Genomic DNA, 19,614 nt, shown 5'->3' on the forward strand with positions numbered 1-19,614 from the left:
CTTATTACTTAATTATGTGATTGTATTAATTACAATTTGAGGGACCTGCCTGACAATCCAGGCAGAAAGTCCAGAGAATTTAATTTGTCAGCTTTATATTTAACCCTGTAACTTTTCAAAACCACATAAAATGTTAGTGTTTCAGAACAGTAAAATGTATTAGGATGACATCATTAGTAAAAGTGCAGTTTTTGTGTGAAAAATGCAAAAAACAAAAATGAACGCTACCTTTGGCCAGCGTTTGTGACCAAGTGGCTACTAAAAAGATTGGACATACCCCACTTTGGTGTTGTCTACTTTTTTCAAATGGTATCCCATGATGGGGGTGATTTTTATTCTTGGGCTGCCATACTGTCTTAAAGGATAGGTTCAGCAAACCAATTTGGCAAATTTTGTGTGTAATAACTGAAAACAGGGGAAAGCCCTATATTTAACCCTGTAACTTTCTAAAACTGCATGAAACCTGTACATGGGGGTACTGTTGTACTTGTGAGACATCACTGAACACAAATATGTGCATTATAATGCAGTAAAAGTTAACAGTATTATGATATTTATAGTTAAGATGCTAAACAGAATTAAGAAATATAATTTATATTAAATTATGTTTTATATATGAATATTTGATGTGAAATGAAAACCATGTTTCTCCTGAACAAAATTATATATAATACATGTGGGTGTATTTAATATGAAAGAGGTAAATGGTGGTTGAACAGACCTATAGCACAAATTCCAGGCTTTGTTTTGATTATAACTTGTACAATTGCCTCTGTCCTTAAGGGGTTAATGCTTCAGCATATCAAGACATTTTGGACTTTTTTCAACTTTTCTAACTTTGTGGGAACAGCTTGGGGAAGGCCCTTTTCTATTCCAGCATGGCTGTGTCCCATTGCACAAAGCAAGGTCCATAAAGACATGGTTGGATGAGTTTGGTGTGGAAGAACTTGACTGGCCCGCATAGAGCCCTAACTCCATCGAACACCTTTGGGATGAACTGGAACGGAGATTGAGAGCAACGCCTTCTCGTCCAACATCACTGCCTAACCTCACAAATGCTCTACTGGATGAATGGGCAAATATTCTCACAGAACACTCCAAAATCTTGTGGATGCTTTCCCATAATGGTGGAAGCTCTTATAGCAAAGTGACGACCAATTACATTAATGTCTGTGTATTTAGAATACAATGTCATAAAAGTTCTGGCTGGTGTAATGATTAGGTGTCCCAATAACTTTGTCAATAGTGTATTTCAGGGTGCTGTATGCAGGGGCATATTAGCCGCGAGGCAAACAAGGCATTTGCCTTGGGCGGCATTTTCCAGGGGGCGGCAAAAAAAAACGCCCCCAAATGCCCAAGGCAAATGTCTTGTTAGCCTTGCGGCTAACAGACATGCCGGCGGGCTGCTGGGCGATCGGGCGGAACTGCCTGGTGGGCGGTCGGCCGGCGAGGGAGCACTTCCCCTGAGCTGTCTGCTCAGCTCCCTCGCCAGCCGCAGAGTGAGGCTGGGAGCCGGAATATGACGTCATATTCCGGCTCCCAGCCTCACTCTGAGGCGCGCGAGGGAGCTGAGCAGACAGCTCAGGGGAAGTGCTCCCTCGCCGGCCGCCCGCCAGGCAGTGCCGCCCGATCGCCTAGAAGCCACTGGACCACCAGGGAGGAAGAGACACCCCCCCTACCCAGCATTCCCAAAGGTAAGGAGGCTGGGGGGGGGGGTGTTAAATAAAAAAAAAAAATGTGTTAAAAATAAATAAAAAGAAAATGTGTTAAAAATAAATAAAATAAAAAAATGTGTTAAAAATAAATAAAAAAAAATGTCTTAAAAATAAATTAAAAAAAAATGTGTTAAAAATAAATTTTAAAAAAATGTGTTAATGTGGGTGGGTGAGTGTGTGTCTGTTAGTGTGTGTGTCTGTGTCTGTTAGTGTGTGTGTGTCAGTGTGTGTGTCTGTTAGTGTTTGTGTCTGTTAGTGTTTCTGTCTGTGTCTGTTAGTGTGTGTGTGTCTGTTAGTGTGTGTGTCTGTGTCTGTTAGTGTGTGTCTGTGTCTGTTAGGATGCCCCTGACGAAGTCGTAGGACGAAACGCGTAGGGCGGCAAAGAACACTTTATTTACGGACTTTTGATTTTATTTAAGTTCAAATTTACTTTGTTCGTGTTTCTTCAATTTGGTTTCCTGCATTTCCGACTGGGAGATCTACCAAGAAGTTCACAACAATACCTGATGGGCTTTTAACCTTCTTGCATGTTGTAAGTGCAGACAATAAAGTGTTTACTATATTTTAAAGTGGTACACTATGTTCTTTTATCTTCTTTCCCTTAAAGTTAAAATGCTGGGATAAAGAAGATTACATTGATCCTCCTGTCTACATCCAACGTACATATATGGGGAGATTTTTCTATTATATTCTGTTAGTGTGTGTGTCTGACTGTGTGTGTCTGTTAGTGTGTGTGTCTGTGTCTGTTAGTGTGTGTGTCTGACTGTGTGTGTCTGTTAGTGTGTGTTTGCCTGTGTGTGTATGTGTATGTTAGTGAGTGTGTGTGTCTGCTAGTTTGTGTCTGCTAGTGAGTGAGTGTGTGTCTGTTAGTGTGTGTCTGTTAGTGAGTGTGTTTGTCTGTTACTGAGTGTGAGTGTGTCTGTTAGTGTGTGTGTGTTTCTGTTAGCGAGTGTGTATTTCTGTTAGCTAGTGTATGCGTATCTGTCAGTGAATGTGTGTGTGTGTATTTAGAATGCGGGGCGGGGGGAAAGGTTGGGTGGGGGTGGCGCGGGGGGAGGAGGGGCGCCTGAGTTTTGTCCTGCCTAGGGCAGCACAAAACCAGGATACACCACTGGCTGTATGTCCATCTCTAGCAGCATTTTAATGAGCCAGGAAGCAAGAGTTCCAGGCAATCATTAACAACTCACTTTTTCACAAAAGCATATCTATTAAACTGTTAATGTCTCAAAAAAAAAACCACACTAAGTCTTCATTGAGTACTATCCTACCAATTTACTTCCCTAATACTTCCCTTACCTTTTGTGTCACTTTAGTCCACTCCATCTAGCATGTAAGCTCATTGAGCAGGGCCTTCACCCCCTTTGTTTCTGTGCGTCAAACTTGTTGGTTACAATTACATGTTTCTTAGTCCACCCATTGTAAAGCACTACGGAATTTGTTGGCGCTATATAAATATAATAATAGTAATTAATTAAATAAATTACATTTGTCAGCACATAGAGCATGCTGCCTAATGATGGCACTATCCCTTATTTACTTTACTCCCATTGTCGCTCCCTGTCCTTACCTTCTACACGCCACTTCACCAGCAAGAGCAAGAATGTGGCGTAGATCCAATAATGCTTTGTTTTGTTTTTTAGTTTGAGAAGCATTTAATGTAACCTCAAATAGAGGGGAAGCTGACGTGAGTGAAGGTGGACTAGACTGCAAGGGAAACTTTTTTATTTGTTTTTTTAAAAAGGAACCCATAGCAAGGTTTACAACAAACATAAACAGTTTGTTTTTTTGATTGGAGTGCTCCTTTAAAGGAACACTCCACGGATCATAAAACCTAAAGCAGTACGTCATCGACAATGCTTTACACTACAGAGACATCCAGCTGCTACTGATGGAGAAGACCAGATGCTGCACAGGCACCTGGCAGGACCCAGGTATGTTGTAGTGCTTGAAGTGTTCATTTAAAGCATAATGTGCATACTACATTGCAATTTTTTATTGAGATTTCTGATGTACTGACAAATAGATTTGTTTTACCTTTTATCACTAAAACTCCTACTTTTTGAAAAATATTGTATATTTAGTCAAACACATATCTTTATTAGAAAAAACAAACAATTAAATTGCAAGGCGCTTGAATCAAATTACATATTGCAAAATTATATGTTTGTTAGCTGCATGCACTTGACACACTGAAGATCTTTATAAATATACCAATATACCACAATAAAAGGAAAAGGAAGCCCAACATGCATTACAGTGGACGTCATTGGAGATGGGCCCAGTGTTTTACCACTAATTTGATGATTAGGAAGATCGAGGGCAAGATCACTGAGGTTGTTTTACTATTTGTGAAGTGCTAGTCATGAGTTTCCTTCTGTGCAAGATCACTAGCATTATATGCAGGAGTTTTAATATCATTATTTTGCAATAAATGTAACTGGTATAATACCATTTGGCACCCACAGTCTTTCTTTTTTCAAATGCAGTAACTAGCATATTGGAAGACTGGAGCATTAGGTGGGGGTTTTAACCCCCTCTCATTACTAAGGGTTTTTCCAATAAGGGGAACAAAAAAAAAATGCACTGTTTATATATTTTTCTCTTTTTAGAGACATTGAATATTTATATGTGCAATAATCAAGTAATTTGAAGTATATGGATGTGCAATATCACTGGTACTTGTTTTCACTGAGTGGGACACTTTATTAGCATATTTCTTGCACTTGAATCTTTTAACCCCTTAAGGACACATGACATGTGTGACATGTCATGATTCCCTTTTAATCCAGAAGTTTGGTCCTTAAGGGGTTAAAGAACATCACTTTTTTTCGTCTTTTTTTACATTTCTTTGTAATGAATGCTGAAATAAATGCAGATAGTGAACTCAGACTTCTTTACCCTACTATGTTTGTATGTATGAGAGTGTGAGTAATTAACTGTATATGTTCACATATATACAAAATTCAGTGCAACTTCTAATTAGAACTATTATAACATACATACACTCATTTGTCTCCAGTTACCTGGCTAACTTTAAATGATCCCTGTAGATTCTATATTTAATGCATGCTGCTTTATCTGTACTTATTGCCTATGAAATAAAGAATAGTATATTTTCGTAATTATAGCCAACCTTCCTTTGAAACAAGGGAAGGCTAAAGGGGAGGGATGCAAGTCAGAGAGGTGAGCTAGGGCGGGAGAAGGAAGGAGGGAGGGGAAAAGGAGTAGTAAAAGGAGGCTTTGTGCCTTTAAGATCTGTCACAGCCCCCTTCCCTGTACCAAGTGGCTGCATTTCAAACTGACACACAGGCACCGAGGCTGCAATCCAGAGTCACTTTCCTACCTCCTGTTCTCTTTCTCTCCTCTCCCTCTCTCTCCCTCTTTTTTTTACTTTGTTGACAGCCCTGGTAGGGGCCTTTTGTTACCTCCCCAGCCAATGAAAGCATTTTACGACAGAGAACAGTTGGGATATAAAAAGAAGGAGTCCCTTTGCTTAGTGCATGATCTGTGGTTGCATACCCCTCCCTTATAGAGACCTGCACAAGGCAGCTGTCCTCTTTGCACCAGCAGTAGCAGCCCTCTTCAGGACACTGAGCAATGCTGTCTCAGCGGTCCCCTCTCTTCCTTTGCTTCCTTGTCCTGTCCATGGAGTTCTCCAAAAGTAAGGGTGAGTCTCTCGTTGAAAAGGGACCCCTGCAGGTGGAGACTTCACTTGGGGAGAATGAGGAGCAGGGCTGTCGCGTGTGCAAGTGGAGGAAACAGAGTAAGGATTTTAGGCTGGAGAACATTAAGGCTCTGATCCTGAGCAAACTCAGGCTTAAGGAACCACCCAATATTACCCTGGAGGTGGTGAATCAACTGCTGCCCAAGGCACCCCCACTGCAGCAGATACTGGATCAGCATGAGTTTCAGGGAGACTCTTTTCAACATAATGCATTCCTGGAGGAGGATGAATATCATGCCACTACAGAGACTGTCATTAGTATGGCACAGGAAAGTAAGTGCATTTTTAAAATCAATGTTGTAGTGTTTCTTTGCAGTCTCTTATTATTTTGTGGATTTGTCAGATGATTGTTTGTAATTTAATAACATATCCCACCACTTGAAATCCATCCTATAGGAAACAGTGACTTACTGTTTTGGTCACCAAAACCCACACGTGCTTTTTACCCACGTGTGACAGTTTACCGGTGGTGTTCATCACAAAGCAAAGGGTCTTGCTAGCTAACACTATTTGAGCTTAGCAATGTGCAAAACTTCTTACCTGTTATTGGGAGAGTTAAAATGTGCTTCAGTGCTTTACCTGGGTGATTTGCAAAGTTGAGAATGTGAAGAAAAACTAGATGCGAGAGGCGGTTTCATTTTCCCTGTATGTATCACATTTGTATAGGTGAAACATCTGGTGGAAGAAAACAGAAATCTGTAAACTATAATACGCAGTGAAAGAAGGGTTGCCTAACCTGTGTTTGATATGTTACGTTTAGAATGCAAACTGCGCACATAGAGACCTCTCGGTGACATGGTAATCATGCATGAAATGTATTTTATCAGTCAATAAGTTAATAAATAGAGTGCCTTGCTTTGAAAGTATTCCACAAACTATGCATACTGTCTACTTTTGGATATTTGCTAGAACAAAATTCAAAGCTACGCATGTTAAGAAAAGCAAAGGATGAGGTCATCTTTACCTTCTCACAGTTTTTTGTCTTGTAACATAATATCTTTCTGAGACCGAATCGGTGAAAATCTATGCACTTCTAATCTCACAACAAAAGACTATTGTTTTCACTTTTTTGACATTACATCAACTTCGTGATAAGACTTATCATGCACGAAGTTCTTTGACACCTGTATGTATGTCATTTTAAAGGGAAAAAAAACGATCATTTCAATATGGTATCGACGCGACTGTAGCTGAATTCACCTACAGTCATTAATAATCTTGTTCTTGAATGTTGTTATAACGACTCTTGAAAGTGTAAGTTCAACATAAAAAGTGTGTGTTTTTTTTGTTTTTTTTGCTTCACGATTCGGGAAAGCGTGCTTCTGGTATGCTGTCACATCATTATATCTATAAAAAAGTGTTCACAACACTTCAATTTTCTCTTTGTGTAAGTGTGGTTGCCATACAATCAGGTGATAATTATTTATTAACAGCATTGCATGTAGCATGATGTCCTAATTCACACTTTCCAAATTTACTGTGCCCTGTAAGATTAGGGTCAGGATTTTATCAGTAAACGATGTGTATGTTCTGGTTTATGTCACACAGAGGGAAATAAGTTTGCTATTAGTATTGATGTTTTGCCATGGTTCACTCATGCAATGCTTTAAGGTGAAATTGCACATGAATGGACTCACTTGTTAGCAGAAATTGCCTTGACATTCCACTTGTTGTCAGCAGTTGATCACCTTGATGATTTATTTTAGAGAAGTGTTGATGTAACATATTTACCACTTGTGATTTTACACAATTGCTCCCAATGACACAAATGTGAATTTGTGTAACTTAAATTGACATGCTTTACCACTACAAAATAATAGACTTGGGTACATTTCTAGCTTTTGTAGGTCGTATATCTAATTATGGTATGGGATACTTCAACCGACCTTTGTTAATCTTCTCAACACCTGGCACATATAACTTATATTAACATCCATTATCTTTCTATAGCCCCATCCTTCCCCCAGTTTTTCTGGTTTAAATCTTTCTTTAATTTTTTCACTTTCTCTTTTTTCTTTCATATCTTACTTGCGTTTCAAGTATCCACACAATTTTTGAATTAGTATTTGTTTCTTACCAGCTTACCTTGCACCTATGGTTCTTACTTATCTTTGAAAAACATCTGTCCACCCTTATTAATATGCTCTACTTCATTCCTCATTTAGACACGGATACTTGTTTCTTTACATTCTTGTTTTAACACTCTTCCATTCTCTTGTCATTTTTTTCAGAATTCAGTTGCCTTAATAACTAAAGTAATATTTATATTATACTCTTCTTTGGATTATCTGCCACAAGTAATAGTAATACAGTTTGAAAAACATTGTAAACGTTTATGCTGAAGTCGATATGAAATATCTTTGCTAACCTGACTAATCCATTCCATTTCAATGTTAATATTTAGAACATTTAAATTAATATTTACTGTGCACTAGGAAGTCAAAGCTTGTTGGGCTTCTATCTATCTTTTTTTTTTTTTTTTTTAATATAAGAACTGTTTACAAATTGTATGATGCCTGAAGGTGTCAAACCTCTTTCTAGAAATCTTTCACTCATTCTCGGTCATGTCAGCTTGATTCAAAAGTGTTTTGTGATTGTTACCATGACAATACAGCAGCTTCTTACTGAGACAGCTGGACACAGTTCTACTGTTGACAGGCTTTAGTCTTTATTTATGCATGTGCCATGCAGAAATGCACCTGCATTAAGTTGCCCTGCAATGACTTAATTGAGCCCGCAGTGTATTTCCCTGTAATTATTTCCAAATGCTGACCCTCACAAGCCATTACCCCACATACAAAGCACCATATACACAAATAAATGTCCACAAGCCATGTTCCCTATATAGTTTTCCCTTTTCAGACCCACACAAAGCTATTACCTCAAATGCATTAGTTTTGCAATGCTATGTCGTCCAATGCATTGCTCCTGCCATGTAATTATCCCCAAGTCCATGCTCCCGAAACACACTCCCAATGTATCAGCAACAAGTGATTGAGGATTGTATATTTTTCAGGCTATTAGTTGGCACTCTGATAATCCAAGCCAGCTTTGGTGGTATTTTCTTCTTTTAGTTTTACCACATAGACGTCTGCTCGAAACAATAATTTATCTTATTCAGTTGTCTGATATTGAATAAGAACCTCCAGGAAATACGTTTTAAATTTGCAGGTACCACAGATTTTCCAAACAACTTTCAGCAAAAAGGAAAAAGAGGCAGTTGTTTAATTTTGTCCTAGTGCTAAAGTGCAGAATAAGGTTGAATGAATACTGTATATGTATTTAAGTTTGAGGAAATCACTCTCTTGTCAGATTAAAAACCAAAACTAAAACTGGGTGTGCTAAAAATAACAAAAAAAATATAGGAAGATTACAAATATGCATAAAATGACACAAGAAAGACTGAAATGTAATTATCAAAGAGTAATCAAACACTTTTTGATGAATTAAACCCACATATGTCATAACTGGGTAAATTATGTGCATCAAACCCAAAGAAAAAAACAGATAAAGATAATAATAATAATAGTAATAATAATAATAAAGTCACAAGCATGTTTAGCAACTGTTAACCAATTTTTTGGTATAAGCAAGAAAAAAAACCCTAGGATAATCTGGTGCAGCAATACAATTGCCATGCCTTCCGTTTCATGTGGGTAGAACTTGCAATATATGCCAGGATGAGAAAATGTACTGGTGTGTAAAGGAAAGGCCCAAGAGACTCAGTGTCCAGCAATGGTGCTAGCAGATGTTCCAGGTATTTCTTCTACCAATTTTACTGCTTCCAGATATGAAGTAATGGCACAAAATATTTAATGTGAAAAAAAAAGGTCACGCTATCGATCTGGCTCAGTATGCACTATCACAAAGTTATATTTATATGTGATAAAATGAAATATATATTTTCTAAAATATGCAAGGTAACAAAGTGTTATAATATATATGTAACCAAGTGTATAATATATTTATATTTAATATGAAAGGGCTATATAAGAAGACTACCTGACCTATGTCCTACAACTTTCCTATAAAAAAGGTCAGATCTATGTCTATGAAACTGGCAAAAATATAGAATAAGAAAACAAGTTTGCTGACATCAGTGCATAGGCAAAAGATTCAAAATTGTATCCATCAGCCTTCACGGGCCATTCATTTCGTATAGGGACAGCAACAGCGGCCTCTAGTAAAAACGTGCCAGTGCACATAATCAAAAGACTGGGACGAAGGAAATTGTCATCATACAACCGCTACATACCCCAGCCAGAAAAAGAACTTAGACTAGCATTCAAAGAGTTAGCCAAGTAATGATAAATATGTTATCTCTTCATGGTTGTTAAATATGCATGTAAATCTCTTTTTGACCTCTTTATTTACAGGCCTGCCCGAACGTCGGTTTCGGCACACTACAACTTTAGTAAATTAAAGATTAACACATACTCTGCTTTTTTCCCTTGCCATAAATGGGAAGGCGGAGTCTGGAGTTTTGGGAGGGGTTGATCTGGCCTACATAAGACCAAATCTATCTCCATATCGGGCTGACGTTGATTGGTTACCCCACCAACTACTCCCTTTAATACAAATTCTATCTTCGTGGGCCCTCTTTATTTACAGGCCTCCCCGAAAGTCGGATTCAGCACACCACAACCAACTTTAGTAAATTAAAGATTAACGCTTACTCTTCTTTTTTCCCTGAACACAAATATATATATATTAAGCATTCACTTAGTGGGCCTTCTTTTACAGGCCTACCCGAACATCGGTTTCGGCACACCACAACCGACTACCACCACTACTATAACTCGGCTTATTGTCCCCGACTACAAATATATATATAAATATATATATATATATATATATTATATACATATATATATATATATATATATATATATATATTCATTTATATAAATATTCATTTACACCGTGTCCCAAATTATTATGCAAATTATATTTTTCTCATTTACCTAAATAATTGCTGTAAATAAGTAAGCATAATTCTTATGTTATCAACTATTAAGAGTACAATTCAAATTTTATTGAACAAACCTCCTAATGATAACAGTATTTTTTTTAACATAAAAACCTTATATTGCACTGTTCCAAATTCTTACGCACAGTAAGTTTCAAAACACTTTATAGGTTGTAAAGAACTGAAAATTTTTATTTGTTGTGTTTGCAGCATATTTACTGAAATCAAAAGCTATTTCAATCAAACTTATAACAACATTTCAACTTTTTAAACATTTTAACAGGTTACGTTACATTTTAACATAGGACCCCTTATTTGATAGCAGCTTCACAAGTCTTGCATCCATTGAACTTGTGAGTTTTTGGACAGTTTCTGCTTAAATGTTTTGCAAGATGTCAGAATAGCCTCCCAGAGCTGCTGTTTGGATGTAAACTGCCTCCCACCCTCATAGATCTTTTGCTTGAGGATGCTCCAGAGGTTCTCAATAGGATTGTGGTAAGGGGAGGATGGAGGCCACACCATGACTTTCTCTCCTTTTATCCCCATAGCAGCCATTGATGCAGAGGTATTCTTTGCAGCATGAGATAGTGCATTGTCATACATGAAGATGATTTTATTACGGAAAGCATAGTTCTTCCTTCTGTACCAGGGAAGAAAGTGGTCAATCAGAAACTCCACATACATTGCAGAGGTCATCTTTACACCTTGGGGACCCTAAAGGGGCCGATCAGCTCTCTTCCCATGATTCCGGCTCAAAACATGACTCCACCACCGCCTTGCTGACGTCGCAGCCTTGTTGGAACAGGGTGGCCGTCCACCAACCATCCACTACTCCATCCATCTGGACCATGCAGGGTTGCACGGCACTCATCAGTGAACAGGACTGGTTGAAAATTAATCTTCATGTATTTTTCTGCCCAATGCAGCCGTTTCTGCTTGTGAGCATTGGTTAGTGGTGGCCGAATAGAAGGTTTATGCACAATTGCAAGACTCTGGAGGACTCTACACCTTGATGTCCATGGGACTCTAGAGACACCAGCAGCTTCAAATATCTGTTTGCTGCTATGTAATGTTATTTTAGCAGCTGCTCTCTTGATCCGATGCATGGATCTGGCAGAAATCTTCCTCAATGTGCCTTTATCTACACAAACTCGTCTGTGCTCTGAATCAGCCACAAATCTCTTAATAGTGCAATGATCATGCTTAAGTTTTTGTGAAATATCTAATGTTTTCATACCTCGTCCAAGGCATTGGGCTCACCTGGCAATCTAATTATCACAAGTGTCCAAGATTGTTTTCAGTGATCAAAAGAGCCCTAAGACACAATGCCATTCATGAGTTAAACTGAAAAACAAAATATTTAATCTTTGTGACACCTAAATAGAATTTGCATAATAATTTGGAACAGGGTGTGTATATATATATATCTATGTATATATTCATTTATACCTTAAAGGAGTAAAGGGGCACTATATTGGCAGGAGCACAAATGTGTATTCCTGACACTATAGTTCTAAAACCACTGTTTAGTTGTTGGTAAACCCCTCTTAGCTTGGGTTAGAAAGGCGATTTACCTATCTTTTTCCAGAGCCGTGTCCGGCCCTGCCCCCAATCCGCCTCCTTGGCTGACATAGGAAATTATTGGGAGGCTGGTGTGCATGCACTGCAAAATGCCATGCTGCGTCAATCAGCATCTCCTCCTAGAGATGCATTGATTCAATGCATCTCTATGTGTAATGTTCAGCATCTCCATGTCTGAGAAGTGGCCACTAGAGGTGTTCATCTTCTCTGAAAAGGCAGTGTTTACATTATAAAAGCCTGCAGGGACAGGCTATACTCACCGGAACACAATAAGCTGTAGTCATTCTGGTTATTATAGTGTCCCTTTAAGGAGTTAACATGTCTAGAAGGTAGATCCACTTGGAATCCGATGAAAGTAATTCCCTATGTCTGATAGCATTAATAGGTTGTGGGGGTGGGGGGGAAGGGGATGAGGGGGGATCCATTTGTTCCTAAATCTACTGCGGTCGGAAATCTCTGTAAATGAAATGCCAGCATGCCCTTTGAATTATAGTTATTTTTTAATGTCAATGTTTTCTAAATCTAATTTTAAAAGTTTGTCCTACAAATTAACCCCTTAAGGACACATGACAAGTGTGACATGTCATGATTCCCTTTTATTCCAGAAGTTTGGTCCTTCACTGGTTAAAGACCACATCCACATGTCTGCAGATACCCCACATGTGAGTTATTGCACGTGATGTTATGGTTAATGCTATAAAAAGATACATAAACAATTTAAACAGGTACCACACTTATAGTTCCTATAGTGCCTTCTGCACTAGCCTTTATGTTTGTATTAGAGGAAATTGGAGAAGCATTTCTAAACTTTGTAAGTGTGAGACAATTTTTAAGGTTGGGGCTTTGATAATGGTACATTTTGGGCCTTCTGTTTTTTGATAAGTTGTAAAAGTGTATCATGTTAGAGAATAGGCTATGCTTTATCCATTATATTAATATTTTTTTGGTATTGAATTAAGTGGCACGTATATGTAATTAAACCAAATCTTTGTTGTACTAGTGGTTTGTTAAACTGTTGTGGTAGATCAACAGATATGTTCCACTATTACAAAATGATAACTAGTTGTGGTAGCTAATCTTTTTGCAAAAATCTTGCAGAAGTGTGTGTCAAGTATTCCCTTTCCAATTTATTTGAGAAGGAGCAATTTCTTTTTTTTTTTTTAATTCTTTATTTGCATTACTGGCAGATGAAACATATCAAGAAGATAAGTGAGAGTCTAGCATGACATAATACATTTGTTCAAACCATAAAATATATTTATGTTATTTTTACATATCCAGTATATATTTTAAACATCAGTGAGTCTCACAGGACTTGAAACGTTTCAGGTAGTATCTATAAAAGTTCACATGTCAAAACCTTAATAAATTGACTTAGTCTCTAAAACGTGTAATTAAAAATGTAAACAATAAACAGAAGAGAAAAAGAGAGAGAAAGAGAAAATAAATACATTTTGTTCCTTCACGTGTATTTGCCTCCTAGATCTCATAGACCCACTCAGGATTGATTAGAGCTATATTCCTTCCATAGTTCCCAAACTTTTAAAAAGATAGGTATTGTGTGTCTTACTTTAGCTGTGAGCTCATCCATGATAGAGTTATTGTCTGTTTTTGCTTGAACGTCTTGTAAAGATAATCCTTCAATTCTTAGCCAAGCTGCTGTGAGAACACTCTTGCCTGCTAGGGTAATTTTTTTTAGTAGTTTTTGCAAGTGTTTTGGCATTCCCTCAATTGGACGTGAAAGTAAGAATGTACATGGGGATAGTTCTATAGGTCTCTGGAGAACCTTTACCATGAATCCCTGTTTACTGTCCAAATGGGACATTATAGATTTATTGCGGATGATGTCCACTAGTTGCTTTAAGCTAACCATTGACAAAGACCTTCTAATATGTGCTAATTACCAAATTATCCCTTTGTCCCTTAATATTCAAGTTTAGAAAATGGATTTCAGTGAGGTATATCATAAGTGTAAAAGTAAGCCCTACCTAGTCATTATTAATAAGTAAAATTAAATCCTCTATTTCTATTTGGCCAGAAGAATATTAGGCAGTTATATTGTATATTCTTTACTTATCTCATTTACCTTTCTTGTTAATTGTTGGATTTTTACAATGCAAAAGAATAAATTTACTTTTTAACCCCTTAAGGACCGGACTTTTTTTGCGATGTTGTACATTTACGACCAGGCATCTTTTTTACACTTTTGTGGTGTTTGTGTTTAGCTGTAATTTTCCGCTCTCTCATTTACTGTTCCCATACAAATTATATATTGTTTTTTTCAGGACAAAAGGGGCTTTCTTTACATACCATTATGTATATAATCTCATGTAATTTAATTTGAAAAAAAATGAAAAAATATGATGAAAAATTGAAAAAAATACACGTTTTTTTGAATTTTATGTGAAAAATATTTTACTCATCTACAAAAGCGAATGAAAAAAACTGCTAAATAGATTCAAAATGTTGTCCTGAGTTACCCAGTGTTTACATGCTTTTTGCTATTTTTTTGCATGTTATAGGGCTATAAGTACAAGTAGGATATTGCGGTTTCAAAACATACATTTTTAAAATGTATCAATAGTGACATTGTAACACTATTATCTGTCATAAATTGCTAAATAACACCCCACATGTACATATTTTTTTAAAAGTAGACAACCCAGGGTATTCAATATGGGGTATGTCCAGACTTTTTTAGTAGCCACTTAGTCGCAAACACTGGCCAAAGTTAGCGTTCATATTTGTTTGTGTGTGAAAAAAGTAAAAAACTAAATTGAACGCTAATTTTGGCCAGTGTTTGTGACTAAGTGGTTACTAAAAAAGACTGGACATACCCCATTTGCAATACCTTGGGTTGTCTTCTTTTGCAAATGGTATGCCATCATGGGGGTAATTCTCATTCCTGGGCTACCATACGCTCTCAAAGGCAACGTAACCAACCTGGCCATTTTCAATGTAAAAATATTTGACCCATATATTTGACCCTGTAACTTTCAAAAACGCTATAAAACCTGTACATGGGGGGTCCTGTTCTACTCAGGAGACTTTGCTGAACACAAATATTAGTGTTTAAAAACTAGAAAATGTATCACAACAATTATATCATCAGTAAAAGTGCTGTTTGTGTGTGAAAAATGCAAAAAAAGTAACTTTCACTGACAATATCATCGCTGTGATATGTTTTACTGTTTTGAATCACTAATATTTGTGTTCAGCGAAGTCTCCCGAGTAAAACAGTACCCCCCATGTACAGGTTTTAGGGTGTCGTAGAACGTTACAGGGTAAAATACAGTGATAGCAAATTAAATTCTCTGTACTTTAGGCCTGGGTTGGCAGGCAGGTCCCTTAAATTGCAATCAATAAAATACCTTAATTATGTAAAAATATTACAAAAATACGCACGTAGAATTTAAATATATATGCATATTTATATATTTGAAGTCTACGTGTATATTTATCTAATTATTTATGTAATTTTGTATATGGACATATGAATAGTTCGCATTCTTTTTATTTATTTATATATACATAGATATATATACAATTTCATTCTAAGTGTATTTTGATATAAATATATATATATTAATATCAAAATACAGTTAGAATAAAATTTCGTATAGATATATAATTTTTTTTAAAATTTTTATTATTTTTAATTTTTTAAATTTAATTTAAATTATTTATTATTCGTATTTTATAATAATATATATATACAATGTACATATTAATATAAAAATACACAGCATGACATTATATATATGATATATAGACATATATTATATAGGTATAATATATGTCTATATATCATATATATACACATATATAATAATATTTTTTTTTATTAACTATAACTTGAAATTTTTTTTGATTTTACACAGATTTTACAGTTGCAGGGAGACTGCCTGTCAGCACAGGCAGTCCCCCTGCAGGCAGAGACTAGGACACCTATTGTGACCATGTGGTCGCCCTGTTGGGCGATCACATGGCCACAGGGGTCCTAAACCGCCATGGGGAGACTGTCTGGGCTGCAGGCAGTCTCCCCACACCGGGAGCACCGCCGATCGCCGCCGGGGGAACGACGGCGATCGGGTAAGTACATTGGACGGTTAGGACGGTTCAGGACCGTCACCGGTCGGCAACGCAAAAATGCCGATGACGGTCCTGAACCGTCCTCCGTCCTTAAGGGGTTAAAGGGTAACCTAACCCTTATTTTTGAAATCTGTATTATAATTTAGAATAGTGATAACAAAGTATTTAACTAGGAAAGGTACATTAGATTACTCTGGTTTCCAAGTATGCCCTGAGGATGCTCCTTTTGCCCAACATCCTGGGGATGTTTTTATTACCTAATGGTACTCATTTTATCTACCTCAGAACAGTGAAGGGCTAAGTCAACCCTGCTGGCATATGAACCTGTGACCCCCAAAGAGTTGCACAGATTCTATTGATGCATTAGCCCACTGAACTATCTCACTGGCAGCATGCCCCCTTGTGTGGTTTTATTAAGGTCTCTCCTTAATAAAGCCCACTAGTGATCATTTCAAGCTTTCATGATGGGCAGTGGTGGTTTTTATCTGTGACCCTCAGTTTTCCAGCACAAGCTCCTTTTATGGCCACCTCTCTTCAGCTGTCAAGAGAAACCTCACAAAAACTGCCAACACGCATGCATGAACACAAATATCTCTTGATGGCTAAAAGGAAGCGCGCATGCGTGTTGGGCGCCCCTGTGAAATCTCTCCCAACGAGCCAAAGGAAGCACTCGCACGCGCAGAACATGCAACCATGCCGGAAAACCAAAAGCAGCGTTACCGGAAATGACAAAATTGCAGCTTGCCATCACTCAGTGGAGTGCAGAACGTGGTAAGAGTAAAATCAGTTACATTTTGCAACAATTTTAAAACCCATATCTCAAAAAAAAGAAATACACTTGTGGTTATTTACCAGAATATCTGAAGATGGGTTTCATCAAATCTGTTACAAATAAAAAAGCTTCCAATGTGTTTACGGTGCCACAAGACATTATCTGATGAAGCAATGAAGCCAAAATGAATGCGATAACATCTTGCTTCAAAGCATTCACAAGATAAAGATAAGCTTATTGAATATTTTCAAGAAATCTATAAAAGATTTCAAAATTGTTCAACAATAACTGCATCATATAAAAACCATACAAAGAATGAGGATGGATTAACTACAGCTTATGGTATAATTCATTGCAAAAAGTGGTAAAAGCTAAAATATTGGAGAAACTTTGACCATAGAAGGAAGAAGTGCCAAACATTTTGTGTTGTGCACAGACAACATATTGTTGGAAAACATTTACCGTATATACTCGAGTATAAGCCGAGTTTTTCAGCCCATTTTTTGGGCTGAAAAACCCCAACTCGGCTTATACTCGAGTCAGAGTCTGTATTATGGCAATTTGCATTGCCATAATACAGACTGGGGGGAGAGGGGGGCTGGCAGAGCTGTACTTACCTTTCCTGCAGCTCCTGTCAGCTCTCTCCTCCTCCGCGCCGTCCGTTCAGCACCTCGGTCAGCTCCCAGTGTAAGTCTCGCGAGAGCTGCGGCTCTCGCGAGACTTACACTGAGAGCTGACAGAGGGAGCTGCACAGACCGCGCGGAGGAGGAGAGAGCTGACAGGAGCTGCAGGAAAGGTAAGTACAGCTCTGCCAGCCCCCCTCTCCCCTCACTGAACTGCCACTGGACCACCAGGGAAGGAGCCCCCCTCCCTGCTATGTATCAAGCAGGGAGGGGGGACGAAAAAAAAAATATAATAAAAAAATAAGAAATAATAAAAAAAAATTTATAATAACAAAAAAAAGAGGTATAAGGACAACTATGGGAGGGAGGGGGGGTATAAGGACCACTATGGGAGGGAGGGGGGGGGATAAGGACCACTATGGGAGGGGGGGGATAAGGACCACTATGGGAGGGGGGGGGGATAAGGACCACTATGGGAGGGAGGGGGGGGATAAGGACCACTATGGGAGGGGGGGGGGGGATAAGGACCACTATGGGAGGGGGGGGGATAAGGACCACTATGGGAGGGAGGGGGGGATAAGGACCACTATGGGAGGGAGGGGGTGGGATAAGGACCACTATGGGAGGGAGGGGGGGTATAAGGACCACTATTGGAGGGAGGGGGGGATAAGGACCACTATGGGAGGGAGGGGGGTATAAGGACCACTATGGGAGGGAGGGGGGGGGATAAGGACCACTATGGGAGGGAGGGGGGGGATAAGGACCACTATGGGAGGGAGGGGGGGTATAAGGACCACTATGGGAGGGAGAGGGGGGGATAAGGACCACTATGGGAGGGAGGGGGGGTATAAAGACCACTATGGGAGGGAGGGGGGGTATATGGACCACTATGGGAGGGATGGGGGGGGATATGGACCACTATGGGAGGGATGGGGGGGGATAAGGACCACTATGAGAGGGAGGGGGTGGGATAAGGACCACTAGGGGAGGGGAGGGTAAGGACCACTAGGGGAGGGGTGAGTCAGGACCACTGGGGGGGGGGGTGAAGGAACACGGGGGTGGGGAGGAGGGGAAGTCAGGACATATGGGGGGGAGGGGGCGGCAAAATGTTTTTTGCCTACGGCGGCAAATATCCTTGCACCGGCCCTGCACACACTGCATTCATACACACACACACTGCATTCATGCACACACACACTGCATTCATGCACACACACTGCACTCATACACACACTGCACTCATACACACACGCTGCACTCATACACACACGCTGCACTCATACACACACGCTGCACTCATACACACACACATACGCACACACTGCATTCATTATACACACACTGTAAATAAATATTCAATTAATATATTTTTTTTAGGATCTAATTTTATTTAGAAATTTACCAGTAGCTGCTGCATTTCCCACCCTAGTCTTATACTCGAGTCAATAAGTTTTCCCAGTTTTTTGGGATAAAATTAGGGGCCTCGGCTTATATTCGGGTCGGCTTATACTCGAGTATATACGGTAAGTGCAAGTCTCCATTCATCATTAAGTATAATAATTAGAGTTGTAGATAAGATCAATGTAATGCCAAAGATGATAAAAATTTTCGACAGCTGTGCCAGGACAAGAATGAGCAATTTTTTTAGGTTGCTTTTACACACAGAAGTTCTCAAAGGGTACAAGCTTGCCTCGTTTTGTTGCATTACTTGATAGTGTCATGCAGTTTTTTGAAAGTAATAATGAGGCTGTTCTCTATGAATAATTAAAAATAGTAAAGAATTATGCATTTTCTTTGACAGATATTTTCAAGATATTTAATTAGATTAATTTACAGCTTCAAGGAGCCAATATAAGTCTTATAAATTGATAAAATATTGTGTCATTAGATATCGAAAAAGCTTGAAATTCTCAGTTATAATCTTTTGAAGACAGAATTTCACCATTTCCTGAATTGTCATCTGTAAAAGATGATGTAACAGAGGAGATTGAAAGGTTCAGTAACCACCTTAGCCAACTTAAATGTAATATGCAAAAAAGATATTTTGAACTTCAAGGTGGATGATAAATGCTTTTACAGCAAATTTTGCTGAGGTTGATATAACTTGCCAAGAAGAACTATTATAACTTAAATATAAT

At 38.4% G+C, this 19,614-nt stretch overlaps 1 protein-coding gene across 1 annotated transcript in view; it reads left to right on the plus strand.

Moving 5' to 3' along the window:
- The first annotated feature begins 5,045 nt into the window (after positions 1–5,045).
- GDF11 (growth differentiation factor 11) overlaps positions 5,046–19,614 on the plus strand; it is a 179,073-nt gene continuing 164,504 nt past the window's right edge. Inside the window, exon 1 of the mRNA XM_063426578.1 lies at positions 5,046–5,712. Coding sequence (XP_063282648.1) covers positions 5,313–5,712 — 400 coding nt within the window. The 5' untranslated portion in view covers positions 5,046–5,312. The remainder of the gene's footprint in view (positions 5,713–19,614) is intronic.

Source organism: Pelobates fuscus, chromosome 1 (assembly GCF_036172605.1).
Source record: "Pelobates fuscus isolate aPelFus1 chromosome 1, aPelFus1.pri, whole genome shotgun sequence".
Classification (NCBI taxonomy): Eukaryota; Metazoa; Chordata; class Amphibia; order Anura; family Pelobatidae; genus Pelobates; species Pelobates fuscus.